The 14,543-nt window shown below is 37.0% G+C and overlaps 1 protein-coding gene across 1 annotated transcript in view; it reads left to right on the plus strand.

The window, feature by feature from the left end:
* The window catches only part of LOC119696070 (coiled-coil domain-containing protein 171-like), a 28,381-nt gene extending 14,322 nt beyond the window's left edge, over positions 1-14,059 (plus strand). The window contains exons 6-15 of the mRNA XM_038125587.1: positions 1,188-1,312; positions 2,730-2,859; positions 5,496-5,663; positions 7,308-7,496; positions 8,694-9,198; positions 9,957-10,073; positions 10,907-11,133; positions 11,773-11,952; positions 13,191-13,364; positions 13,919-14,059. Coding sequence (XP_037981515.1) covers positions 1,188-1,312; positions 2,730-2,859; positions 5,496-5,663; positions 7,308-7,496; positions 8,694-9,198; positions 9,957-10,073; positions 10,907-11,133; positions 11,773-11,952; positions 13,191-13,364; positions 13,919-14,059 — 1,956 coding nt within the window. The remainder of the gene's footprint in view (positions 1-1,187; positions 1,313-2,729; positions 2,860-5,495; positions 5,664-7,307; positions 7,497-8,693; positions 9,199-9,956; positions 10,074-10,906; positions 11,134-11,772; positions 11,953-13,190; positions 13,365-13,918) is intronic.
* The last annotated feature ends 484 nt before the right edge of the window (positions 14,060-14,543 follow it).

Here is a 14,543-nt window from a genome sequence, read left to right on the forward strand (position 1 = left end):
GCGATGATTGCCAAGACTGTAAAAGGTAATAGAAAAATATCTCCTTTTTTTCAGGGAACTATCAAGTTAATAGAATCAATATTAAAATAAAATGTCACATTCTTATGTTAGAGAATTCAAAGTAGCATTGAAAGAGCGAGGGGAAAGGAAATGTTTCACAATAGTTAAACTGCTAAAATATTCTGTCTTATATCTTTGGAATGGGCACTTAGGTAATTTCAGAGGTACAGCGCATACATCCAACTTCTCTAGGTGTGAGATATTAATGAATCCTGAGACTGCAGTTCCAAATGGAATTATTCAGAGTACATTTCAGCTATTACATCTGCTGTTACCAGAAAAGTTTGAATATATGAAAAAATGTTATATGTGTACTTGACTATTAAATTCTTGTATTATTAAACTGTGTCACACCGGGTTTGATCCATTAAAGCAATTAGGATTTATTAAAAAAAAAAGTGAAAAACCTGTAATATGATTGGTGAGTGATCTTGTACTGACTAACAAAGCCTTCATAGTGGGTTTTTGAAAATTGAGATGAGAAAACAAAAGGGAATTTCATGTTGTTTTTCTTGTTTTCTGAGGATTGCAAACAAGCATTGCCACTTTTTCAGTCAGTTATTTTCTTAGGACCTTCTCTAAGTACAGGCACTTAGATTTCTGAAGTGATGATTAAATAAGTAGTGATGATTCAGTTGTTTTGATTCCCTCTCTACTTTTACAACATACAAAGGAACTGGAAGGGTAACATTCCTTGAAGTTAGAGATTTACCTTTTTGGGTGAAGAACTAGGAAGGTTTTCTTCTTTGTTTATGTACATGAACAAGCTCCACATGAGCTTTGTTCTGAGTGCAAGTGTAGCTTTTCCTGTTAATCCTACCCTTTTATAAGTCTACTTAAGAAAACAGAATTCCCCTGGAAAATTTCAGTAATAGAAATAATTGAAAACAGGAAAATCCAAACACCATGAAAGAACAACAAAATGTGCTTTTGGTCAGCAGATCTATTTCTCTCTGTTTTGAACTCTACGAATTAATACATTCTTACGGGTGTTCAATGCTTTCTAATTTCATCTAGAATTAATAGAATATGTTCACCCGTAAAAAGCAGAACAGAACAGTGAACAGCATTAAAGACCAAGGTAGTCTTTCCTAACTTCCTTTAACTGCTTTCTTACCACTTGGTAGTTGAGAATTCAAGAACTTGATGATGTTTTGAATGAAGAGCAACACGGGACAAGAGAAGGTTTTTCAGGACTAGCAAGGAATGATTTCAGAGAGCCAGAAAATGTGCATGAGAGAGGAAAAAAAGGGTAAGTTTCCTTTTAAAGCCATTGCAAAATGGCAGTAGACAGCTTGAGTACAACTGGTACAACATTCCCTGCAATTTTCGGGCAGCAGAAAATCTAGTGCAATGTGCCAAAGCAAAGGTTCAGAACCTTGCAGTCCATTAATAACAGGTCCATATCAGTAACCAAAGGTGTTGTGAATGGTTACAGATAATAACTGGCCTGCTACAGATTATTTGCCAAACCAAAAAATGTTGAAAATCATAGTTGTGGTAAGGTCCAGCCTCCAGTAGTGGCTGGGATGAGTGTAGGAAAACATATCCAGCAGGTCTAGAAAAGATGGCTTTTCTGTATACACTTCTGTTATTATGAAAACATTATTTTCCACTTCAGTGCATCAGTTTAACCTCTGAGAGTCCTGTCAAAAAGTTGTGTATCATTGATAGTGGATAATCTTTGTTTTCGACTTTTGAATGGCTGTAGAAAGCTTTAAAGGGTTAAAAAATATTGAAATGTGTGAGAGCAGAGGAAACCTCTTGGGATGTTTCCTGCCCAGCACAGTCTGCTGTGTCTGTGGTAACAGAACTTGGGTGACCTCTCTTTCAGCCTAGAACTATGTGGGTCTGTATACACAGGTGTTTGTATTGACTTACACGAGGAGTAGTGGAGAAGGAAAAAAAATGGTTTTCCTACAAGAAAGGAAGTTTGTGGCCTGAGCAACTCGTTCCAGATTCGTGATTATGGACATGTTTTTAGTAAGATACTTAAAACTTGAGCTGGAAAAGCCTTTGTCATCCTTTGCAAACATCAATTTTAAGCAAGCTTTTGGCTTTCCTGACACCATACCTAAATACTCAGGCAATCTCTTTCAATTCTTCCTTGGATTCCTGTCTCTGCTTCTGTCTCCTTTATGCTGTTGTTTGGCCTTGTAGTTTCCTCATCAGCTGCCTGTTTAGTCATGCCAGGCTCTTCATATATCTATTTTCCTAACTGACACAGTACAAAAACAGGTTAAAATTCTGGGTAGTCTGCTTTAAAAGTCATGCCAGAGTAGAGTTGGGCATGTGGAAACCTTAGGAGCAAAAACTGTACTTGAAATCAGGGTTGATGATGCAAGATGTGACATGGTCTCAGAAGACAGCTGTTGTGTTAATGAAAAGATGAAGAGTTCTGTTTCTTATATGGAACTTTGAGGCCATATCCAAATAATCTTATGAATTGCACGACATGAGACTTGGTAACTGAAAAGATAACCTCTTGAAAAATCTTTCTTAGAGGGATATAAATTTCTTCATTCAATTAAGAAAGGCAAGCAGCTTCAGAAGCCATGTGATGTGCTAAAGTGGTATCTGCCATATCCATTGATGATCCTTTAAAAGAACACAGTGCATTTGACAACCAGTAATTTTGGTTAAAGTATCTTATTGTGGAAACTTTGCAGTTCACGAAGACAGCGTTTATCCTCACGTGTGCGATGGAGTGACCAGGTTGAGGAAAGGAAGGAAACTGAAGAATCCTCTGGGACATTAGTGAATCCTCCAGCCAGCTTCAGCCTGCATGAAGGCTCAATAGTAAGGAAAAAAAGCCTCAATAGTAAACAGAATAGAAAAAAAAGCCTCAATAGTAAATAATAAATAGGAAATGAGAAAAAAGTACAGGAAAAATAGGAAAAAACAGTAAAGAAAAAATGTGGCACACATTGTTTAGGCTTTTTAAAACCTACTGTCAAAATATTTACTGTGCTGAGCTGTGGAAGAACTCTGTTATTCTCTTACCCTTTTTGTTATTATGCTACCTTTAAAAAATTTAGTACATGAATAAATGTAACCAACACCTTGAAGGAGCTAATTTCAAAATGTTTTTTAAGTATGGGTAGGATGTACTGGCTTTTCTAATTAAGGCATTTTGTAGAGATGGATTATCATTTCATGTGAAGAATGTTCTGTCTTTCTACCCAACTTTTTTATCAAGCTGCATTAGCCAATACCATTGTAGAAATTTCATACACTCTTTTGGTTTTAGAGCAAGTATTTGACTGTAAAAATTGCTTGAAAATTGTTTCAAGCTTTCAGGTAGAAAAGCATAGGGGGGTTTTGTTGTTGTTTTGGTTTTTGATGTTTTGCTGTGGATTTGGCACCTTGGATGTATTTGACTGGATTATTTTCTGAAAACTTTCTCCTCTATGTGACCACCAGGGGCCTTTCTACTGTCTTTACCCAGCTACACCTTGAATAACAATTTTGTCATCTTTTTGCATAGCAGCAGGGACAAAGGAAAGTTCTTAGCATGTCTAGAAAATCTCTCATTTCATTGTGTGGTAATATTTGCTCTGTTTGTACTCTTAGCAATATAAAATTATTTTGGTGATGGCTTGGAAACTTCTCCTCTTTCTCCTCAGAGCTCTGAGCATGGAAGGTACATGAGGTCTGTTCCCTGTTGACAGGAGCAGAGACCTGCATCAGAGAGTCTTCAGATTTGTGGGTGTCCTTTGTTCAGTTGATGGAGTTATTCCACACTTTGTCTTAGCCTTGTCCACTGCCCAGGCAGATCTGTGATTCATAAACTGAAGACAAATCAAATCAGGATCTTCTTTCTTTCTGGGAGGATAACAGCTTCTTTCATGCAAGCATTAATGTATTAAAGACATTTGCTGGCCTAGTTAGCCTGAAAAAGTCGTTTCATCAGGCACAAAAGGAATCCACAGAGAGAAAAGCAACTGTCTGCCCTAACTACAGGCATTAATGATTGCTATTTATAACTACAAAACACAGTTACAAGCTGAAAAGATTCTACTAGAAACCTAAAGTGCTTGCTAGCTGTTGCTGTGGTAGGAGTTTTCCTTTTTGTATTCCTTAGGAAAATACATGTTATACATGACAAGAATTCAGGACATGATTCCATTCATGATCAAGATTTCTGGTAATGGAAACACTATTTAATGGTGGACTCAAAATTACTGCTATGTTACTAAAAGGTTAAAAAAAAAGGATTGTCTCACTGTCACATTCATAGAGCTGGTTGTTTTAATTGCTTTACTCAAAGAATTTCAAACTACAAGACTGTCCTGAGCAGGTGATAAAAATATTCATTTTTGGAAGAGTTCTATTAGTGGTTCCCTTATGAGATCAGGTATTTATTGCCTTGGATGGCTTTGCATTTTCCCCAAAGCTGTTTGTATTTGTTTGGGAAGCAGGAGTGCCTATATGTGATCCTGTTTGCTCCATTGAGACAGCTTTGATTTTGCTTTCCAAATGAAAAAGCAGAAGGCTGTAGCAGAAACTACATATAGATAACATTTAATATGTTGCTGTTGGTCTTTGCTATACCCATGCTCAAATTGTGTAAAAATGTCAGTGTGTTCTCTTTCCTTCCTACTTTCCTGACCTATACAGTATATTTTTCATATTTTATACCATTTTATGCTCCCTGAATATGTTCTTTCCACTCTAGTCTGATAATCTTATACAATCTCTGACTGTACTGATACAGTGGTTTATATACCTTGTCCTTATGGCATTTGAGAAACAGCTTTCTAGTATCTTAATCAAAGTTTTTAAGGCACTTGTTTGTACTAAAAGTATGAAGAATTGAATTTCTACTGCATGCTGTTGTTGCTAAAATTTATTTAGAACCTGAATCAATTTATTATACCACTGATTAAAATCCCTGTCAATAAATGAGGCATGGCTTATGGAGTTTGACTGGTGGAGCTGTAGGCCTATTTTGGCCATCTATTTAATCATATATAATCCATGCAAAACAAATATTTAAAGGAATTTCGAGTGTGTTGTGCTGCCAAGCCAACTGGAAAGCTTTGTGTGTGCTGCGCAGGTGTTGGGGCACACTTTGAATGTGCCTCAAAGTATTAACATGGTGAATGAATGGCATCCACTAAGAGCATGGATATTTTTATCTGTGCCAGGTCGTGGCTGTGGCCCCAGAGGACTGGGATTTACTCACATACTTTATTTACATACTGTGTCTAATTAGATAAATCTTGTGAAATCTGTTTTCTTACTCTGCTGTAATGTTATGTAACATTATGGCTGCAATTATTAGAAATTAACTGAGGAATTTTGTAAAGCTGTGAGAATGAACTTGAGGGCTTGTTTGCAGCTGCACGCAGCACTGCTCCTACGCATATGATGCCTCTCTTTTGATTTTAACATTGCCCAGATACAGCAATTAATTTTTCTTTGTGTTCCAGAGGGAGCTGTCCATCCTCCTGAACTTATACCAGAGCATGGCAAACGCCCATGTGCTCGCCAAACAGACAAATGTTCCCCTGGAAGAGTTACCTTGGACAGAGCTTTGTGCACTCTTGCATGAGAACGTTCAAGCCCTGATCTTGAACTTCCACAAGGCTAATGAGAGGGTGAGTGTCCCCAGGCACCAGCTGCCTCTGCTGAGCTCAGTGACATTTGTTCCCACTGCAGTCTCATTAAAAAGGAGTGCTATTCATCCCCCCAAAAGGATTTGGACACTTACAAATGAGCACCATTAATTGTGGCCTGTCCACTGCTCAGTTGGTTGCCAGGGGCATTTAGATGTGACTGGAGTGTGCATCTCTCAGCTCCACCTTCTGTGCAGGATATTCTGAAAGGACTGTTTGATACTAGCCACAGGGACCTAATTAAAAGATAACAAATTTGTCTTATGGATGAAGGAATTCACTGAACGTAGTCGTTTTACACTGTATCACTTTACAGTCATAAAGCAAGTCTTTTATTTTACCATAATCCAGAGGCAAAACACACTTTCTCCAGGAATACCACCTTTTAATTATGTGTTTATGATTCAGATGTTTATGTGTTTATGATTCTTTCAGTATTTGAAAGAATGCCAGCGTGGGGTTTTTTGTTTAATTGTAACTTTGGATGATGACATTTTTATTCAGAAACACAAAAGAAATACCTATTATAAACCATGTCAGTATTTATATGAAGGAGGAGCTGTACTTTTCTGAGTGGTTTTATTGCAAGTGAGCTTGCGTTGCCTTTCTTCCCAGAAAACCTTGTGTTTTAGGAAGGAAAAAGCCCCTTTTAAAATAACTCCGTTGGCTCCAGAGACTAAGCTATGCCACTCTTTAGGGTTTCACTTTGTATTCTGGTTTCTTTCTCTTTTGAAGTAGGTGAGGAAAGGGAAGGGAAGGGGGTGAACATTTTTGGCAGTGTTTGTAGGGCTTGTGTCTTCTTGCTGCTTGCTTTTTAATTATGCATTGCTATTGAGACTGATTGTGAGGTCCCTAGGGCTCTTCTCATGGACTTAGGAGCTTTTCTGGGATTTTAGACTGTGCTGTAAAAACCTTTTTTTCCCTACAGTTCGGTGTGATCTATCTGGAAGTATCTTGCTGATATTTTGTAGGAACACAGTTCAGGTGTATGCATTTGGAGGCCATTGTTGCCTTGGTTCACTCCTCCATTTAGCTTGCATGGGAGGTGCAGTGTTAAATCACAAAGAGTGAATCCCTTCATGTTTGTTGAAAACACATCATAAACTTATGAGCTACTTGTGAGGAAAACATTCTTTATGCTAGAATTCCCTGAAATTGTTTTCAAACTTAATAATAATCTGGAATGTTTTGGCTTTTCAACAAAAGAAAAAACAAAAAAAACCACAAACAAACAAACAAAAAATTAAAGGCTGTTTTTAAATTATTGTTTGCAATCATCACAAAATTCTAGAGGATATGCTTGGATTACTAATTTACTAAAATTTAATACAATAGTTTAAAAAAAGGTATGAAGTGTCTGGCTCAGGTTTCCTGCAAAGAGGGTGACAAATATCTGCAAGGTGGTAGAAGGATGGCACAACCAAAACCAAATAAAATACTTTGTTTCAAAATATGTTTCAGTTTTGTTTTGAGAACCAAGTAATTAATCTGCCATTAAAGGATTTTACTTAGTTTCAATAAAGATATTGAAAAAAATTACAGTTTAGATTTAATGATCAAATAGTCTGTGCTTAACTTAAAGTGAAAAGGTAAATAATAATTTCTTCTGAAATGCTTGTCACACAGATATCTCATCTAGAATATATTTGCAAGCACAAGACTGACACTATGAATGACCTTCAGCACAACCAGGAGGATGCTTTTGAGAAAATGTCTGAACAGTTAAAAGCACAGAAACATTGCTGGCAGAAAGAAAAGAAATATCTCGAACAGTACTACTCAAATATCCTTGCAGAAGTTCATGCACGAGCACAGGTATGGTGCTGTGAACTTTTAATTTTTTTTCTTTAAAAACTTAATGGATTACTTCAATAGTTTAAGCCTCTTAGCAGTTTGAGGTCATTTGGGAATTTTAGTATATGTTTAAAGTACAAAAAAACCCCAAAGCCAAACAACAAACCAACCCATCACTGTGCTAATATTAACAGCACTTAAAATAAGAAAGAAATTACTTTGATGAAGCATTTGTTGAAGAGAATTTGGTCTTCAGCCCCAGTTGAGAAGCCTGATTTCGTTTACAGATAGTAGTATTTTTTTTTTCTGAGAATGTTAAAGCTGTAATGTCAAATTTGCTTGTTTTAAGAATTACTGAGGGCAGCAGCTACTTTTTCAGCATCATCATTTGCAGAGATTGTATAGAATAACAATAATGTGGTCTCACCGGGGGATAAATTTAGTTACATATGTACTGACCCTAAGAACAGTGGTAGATTTCAAGAGTCTTAGGTGATTCTGTTTTTCTGACACTACAGTGAGAAGTAGCTTAAAAGTGCGAAACTCTCCTTGTTAGATGAGTTATTTGCAATCCAAAATGTTCCCTGTTATTCCACAACCGCCATTTACTGTCTTTACCATCACATTTCTTCACACCTGTTTCAATGAAAAGTGTTGTGAATAAAGGAAATAGATGTCCCATGTTATTTGTGAGTTACTACAACTTACTTCACAGAATAATGCTGTATTTGATGCAGATTTCAGGACTGGAAGTCTTTGCATGCTGAAAAATTTCACCTGTCTAGTTTCATGTTCCAGACTTCCTTATGTTTTTCCTCTCACTTACACTGGCTTTCTGCTTGGTACAGCAGTGTTCTCTCTGAAATTGGAGGATGTTATTACTATTGTTAAGTCAACTCATAAAACTGGCATTGTGGGCAGACAGGTGGTATTGGACCTTCTGTGAGCTGCCACGGTGTTGTTGGATTGTTGCCAGAAATCAGGAGTCCATTTGCAGTTGATGATCATGTAAATTTCCCTCCTACCATTGTTTTGGTTTCGTACATCTGATTCTGTAATTGTTTACTAGAAGAGATACTTTCATCACCATTATTACTAACAATCTTTGCTCCTTTAATGCATCATTTGAATGGCAAAGCTAAATTTTCTTTTAGTTCTTGTCTAGGTAACCATCTAGTAATAGTTCTTCCATTTTTGTTTGGTTTGTTTCTGTGGCAGGAATGTGAAGAAACGGCACAGAAAAACAAGCAAAAACTCTATGGCCTTGAACAAACCTGCAAGCAACTGGCCCAGGAAAACAATTCCATGAAAAATTCATTATTAGATGCTTTCAAGGCACGCTCATCCCTGCTGGCAGCCTGTGCACTACTCTCAGGGGCCCTGTGTTCTCTCTACGGCCGACTGTGCGCTGCGTCTTGCCAGAGAGACGTTCTCCAGGAACAGGTGAACCAGCACCAATTATTGAACCAGAAGATCATCAGCCTCCTTTATGCTTTCCCTACTATTGTGGAAAGCAACCAAGACGAAGGCAGGCTGAGGCAGAGAAGAGCCAAGCACCTGGTTTATGTGTTCCGAAGAGCTGTGATTGCAGTTCTGGCCGCTAACAGGCTGAAGGCTCTGGGCCGATGTTCTTGTACCTTTTTCGTCTGGACGGATGGATGCAGAGGAAGCACTGGAATTCAAGTTTGTGTGGGAGAATCCAGAGGCAGGCACCATGTGCCACGTAAGTGAAATGTTCTTGAAGAGTTCTATCAAATTACATGCTTAGGGAATAACAAAACACAATATTATTATTATTGCTGGGGCACAAAGACATATTTAATGACATTTTGACAAATGTTATTTATGGATTTATGTTTTTTATATTGCTTGACAAATGTATTTCATTCTAAGAGGAAATGTCTAGTCTGATGTTAAGTGTTGCAGGTAAAATTGCAATCAGGCACATGAACTCAACACTATCTGATATTTTTTTTTTGATATTTGTGTTATGGATTTCAGAACTAGGTGCTACCTCACCTTCTCTACCTTACCTTCTCTGTAGTAAATATCTTGCAATGTTCCTAAATGTTCTTTTTTTTTTTTTTTTTGGAAAAGGTATTTCCTCTTATTTTTTTAAATAATTTTTAATATTTATTTCCTAAAAACCCACAAAAATTGCTTTTTGATTCAGGTAAAATCTTAGCATAGGATTTCAAAATTTTCTTTAGAGATGATGTCTACTTGCCCCTTTCTGTTGGCAGACCAGTTTATACTTCCCTCTACAAGGATAAATGGTATTAAAAATGTTTTCCAAATTAGAAGATTCATCTACTTTTTTGTTTTAGTCATTCTGGAAGCATGCTTAAAACAGTGGAAATTTCCCTGACTAAGTTCTTGTTTATATGCTTAATTTTGGTTAATTTCTGAAAGATCTGGAGGCAGCAGTGTGCCATATCTTAGTGATGTACTTATACTGCTAGCTGCAATTCTGTTTCACAGGTTATGAAGAGAAAGGAGTTGACTGTATTGAAGCAGTTGGGTGGTTGACTAGCTCTAACCTCTATACTGCAATAATCAGTTCCATCTCTGAACTGGAAGGTGTTCTCAGCAATCAAGGTAATTTTAACTGTATATTGTTGTAGCAGAAATGGATTTAAAAATAAATAAGTCAGGGTGTTCACATCCATTTTTATGATTTTATCTAAGCTATTCTGGATCGTAGCTCTACAGAGATATTTTCTGAATATTTATGTTCGACACCTTTGACTAGAGGTTTTGTTCTGAGCTGGTCAATACAAATTTTAGTGGGGCTGTTTCCCTGAAGGGTAATTTTATTTCAGGATAAAATAATAACCCGTTTCTACATTCTCTGAATGATCACATCTCTGTACTGTTGGAACAGATTAATTTTCTTTAACAGCTAATAGGATATTTTATCCCTTCAGTATATAGAGCGATGGAAGCAGAAGGCTGGAGAGTGTTTCTGGAGTTCATTTACAGTGAGAATTGATACAGGCTCCCTTGGTTCATCTGCATTGCTGCCATCCCTGGTTCTTTATTAACCTCTAGTTTTAGAGTCCCCACATTTTTGTCACAGAACAAAGGATATTAGGAGAGGGATAATTTATGTGAATAAAGGGAAATAGCAGGAGAAAGACATGGTGATGCATTTTCCAGAAGCCTAAACACTGAATTGGTAGAAAAGTTGCCATTGAATCAAATGTGTTTAGATTCAGTTTCAGGGACTTTCTTCTTTGATCATGCTGTTTTTAATAAATTAAATTTGTATCCTTTAAAAGCAAAGTTTGAACAGTGTTTTCAGATTCGGAATTCTGTGATTCGGAATATTTACAGGTTCCATCCTGTATAAGTGAAAAAGAATGTGATATTACAAGAAATGGGAACTAATAACCTGCTTGATGTTTCCTTTATGTTGTTGTTTCTTAAAGATGCACACCTCTGGCTTTCTAGTCACTTGCTGATCGGTGCAGCCAGGAGCTGCTTTGCAAAACTGATGGACAGCCTGAGCGTACTGATGCAGACAGCTGAAGAGAATCTTCACGGGTGCAGAGCTTGCCTAGAGAGGGACTCCCTGATACAGAGGCTGGCTCACGGGCTCCGCAGAGTAAATGCCCAGGCCCTGGAAGCTGGATTGTATGACAGACTGCCCAGCACAGTAAGCAGATTTACAGTCCTCCTTCATGGAAACAGAAGGTTTACAGCAAAGTGAAGCTCCCTTGATAGCAGCATTTCTTTTGCTTCAGGCTGGTGATGAGTCCATGACAATGAAATATCACTATATGGACACTCAGAAGTAGATTTGTCACACATTAGGGTGTGAATAGGTCTTCTCTTTTATTGGCAAAGAATTTTTGGAGGAGGTTTAGTGTAGCCAAGTAAAAGATTTTTTTTCAAGTTCTATCAGATCTGTATTAGCTTATAAGAAAAAAAAATGCTTTTGGCTTGGTGTAAATGTTAAGGTTGCTTTTTATTATTTTTTTCTACTTCCTCATGTTTACCATCCTTTCTTTCAGTAAAGATAGCCTTCTTCCCTTTAACCAAAATGAAAGGATAAATTCTTTCTCTAGTAATATTTTCTAGTAAACTTAAGGTGAAAATAGTACTTCCTTGTAAACAGAATTTGCAGTAACCCTTGGTGGGTGACAGGTTCAAACTTTTGCCCTTGTGTATGTCTTTTAGAGATGGAGGGAAAAATTATGTTTGGTCTTCATTTTCTTGAGTCTTAAATATGATTTATTTTATTGCTAAAATAGCAGATTTTATAGCCCATCGACTTGTTTTTGTTTGCTAACAGAGAAACATAGCAATCTTGCATCAAGAAATATTTGAATTTTCACGAAGGCTTCATGCAGCAGAGGTAGAGTCCCACTCACTGCACCTGCAGCTTGCAGAATGCAAAGGGGCTTTCAATGAGATGCAAAAAGATGCTGAAAAAGCCCAGAGACTGCAGAACCAATTAAATGAACTTCAGCATGTAAGTGCATTTGATTTGGAGGCTGTCTTGCTTAAAAGAGATTCTCCTTTTTACACTTTTTTTGATTTGTGTTCTTTTGGAAAACAAGCATAAAATTTCTTTACTTTTAACAGAATTTTCCAGATACCTTGCCTTGTAAATGTCACTAAACTAGAAGACAGATGTATTTAGAAATATCCCTTTTCCACTGGAGTTTCCTTTTGATTTGTAGAAGGAGGTATCCTGTATAAATTAGAGTTTGGTCTTCAGCAATCCAGGTTCTCCCATTTGTTGGAAATGTTGATGTGATTTATGTATCCTAAAAGAAGGTTTCACTTCAACAGAATAAAGTCAGCGGCAATAAGGGTATTCAACAAGAATGTTCACGAGAAGTTCATGAAATATAAATAGAGCAGTTCAAATCTGTATGGATGTTGATGTTATAATAAATACAATACAAATTTTAGTGGGTCTGTCTCCCTGAAGAAGTAACTTTATGGCAGGGGGAAAAAAAAGCTTTTATCTATATTCTCAGTAGCACAAATGCCCAAAATTCCCCTGAGTCTTTTGCTGTTGCTGATTGACTTACTGAGACACTGTGGGCTCCCTAACCTGAAGCCTAGTTGGTAGAAGCTGTCAGGGTGTCTCAATCTAAACACTTCCAAACAGAGAATGTCTGCTAGATGATGTCTCACCCATTGTCCTTCCTGTTCCTAGCTAATTAAATGGACTTTTTTTTTTACTCAAAAATATCTAATCGTCTTCACTTTTGTTCTTAACAGGCTTTATTCCCTTAGTGGTATTGGACAGTTAGATGAAAATGATCACATTTTAGATTGTAGTTGAAATGCAGATGACAACTTTCCTTGAAGAATTATTTCTTCTTTCTGGAACAGTTTTTGGACGAGAACAGTCCATCAAGGTGTTTACAGGGATTAATAAGCTATCCACTAAAATTTTGAACGCTGATCTGCATATTTTTCCCTCTAAATATTCAAGTTTTGGATCCTATGGTGCTAATTAGAAAAGAATAATGAATGCTAAAACTTTACATGAATGTTCTTTATAAAAAACACAGCAATTAACTGGTCTGTTACCTTATCATTCAGTGATGTCTTCATGTCAAAAAAACCCTCAATACTAATCCTAAGCATGAGTTTATTTTAGAATTTGATACGTTTGCAAGTGGAACTCACTCAGTGGTAGGGAAGCCACTGAATATCGTTACAGAATCAGGCACAACTTGCTTATCTTTCCAGAAAATCAACACAGACAATATACACAAGGAGTTAGATAATGCTTTGCAGCATGAGCACGAGGCAAGATTGCTTTCACAAGAACACCAGAGACAGCTTCAGGAGCTGAGTAGCACTCCAGAATCACACTCATTTGCCGACACAGACAGAAGCCAAGTCTCCAATGTATCTCTGATGGTAAGATTATTCTTCTGGAACAGTCATCAGAGTTTTACCTGTCATTAAATAAGCCAAATAGTGCAGTCCTTGTGTAAATAAAATAACAGGAGAAGATACACACACACTACTCAGTCTGCTGGAATTTTAGGCTACTGAGAAAACACTTCAAAGACTCTTTATTTTATTTTATTTTATTTTATTTTATTTTATTTTATTTTATTTTATTTTATTTTATTTATTATTAACACTTCGAAGACTCCTTTTATTTTATTTTTTAAGCTATCTATGGGGTTTTTAGCAATTTAAGAAAAAGTTTTCAGTGGGGGTTTGTTTTGGGGTTTTTTGCCTACAATCATTTTTGTTTTCTAAAGCACATTTATACATAGTAAATACACTAAAAACTAGGGGGGTTCTGAGTCAGTAATGTTTTTGCTAGGAAATTCATAAAACCTTCGCATGCAGTGGTCCAAACCTACTTCACAATCAATTTGTCTTTCACGTTGGTCACTAGCCAGTGGCATAAAGTGAAGTTTATTTGGGCTTAACAGTAACTGCTCTCTGTCTGCTGGCAGAGCCTCCCTGAGGAGCTGAGGAGAAGAGACCAAGTTCTGGATCACCAGAAGAGACTCCTGAAAGACATGGAGCAAGACCAGCAGCAGCTGTGGAAAACTCTCAAGGAGGCAGAACTTGCCCTCAAACAGGAAGTAAAGTGAGCCCTGGGGCCTGGGGGATGTCACTTAAAATGAACAAACTTTTAAATTCCTACTTCCATGGGCAGAGCTTTAGCCCTGGACAGTGTAAGGTTAGGAGAGAAAAGTCCATCTGTCTCTTTTATTTTTAAATTCAGGGATAGTCTTCTAAAAACAAGTGTTAGTTCAAAATACTAGGTCATACATTTTATGCAGTTATCCTATAATAGTGCTCCAAATTCTGGGTGCTGAAATAACTGGCAAACAAAATACATGTGCTATCTTACTGACCTGACAACATCTCTTTGGCAGATCCTTAAAGTTCTGTTTATTTAAGAAATTTTTGTATGTTCTCTGTGTTTCCACACCATCTTTTTATAGACAAATACAATTTATTTATAGTAAATACTGCAGCATCAGCTAGGGGACAGGTCTTTGCTGCCAAAGAGACTGAAACCCATTTTGGACCTAGCCTTTCCTGTGGTACAAGATAGATCTCCCTGCTGAT

Source organism: Motacilla alba, chromosome Z (assembly GCF_015832195.1).
Source record: "Motacilla alba alba isolate MOTALB_02 chromosome Z, Motacilla_alba_V1.0_pri, whole genome shotgun sequence".
Lineage (NCBI taxonomy): Eukaryota > Metazoa > Chordata > Aves > Passeriformes > Motacillidae > Motacilla > Motacilla alba.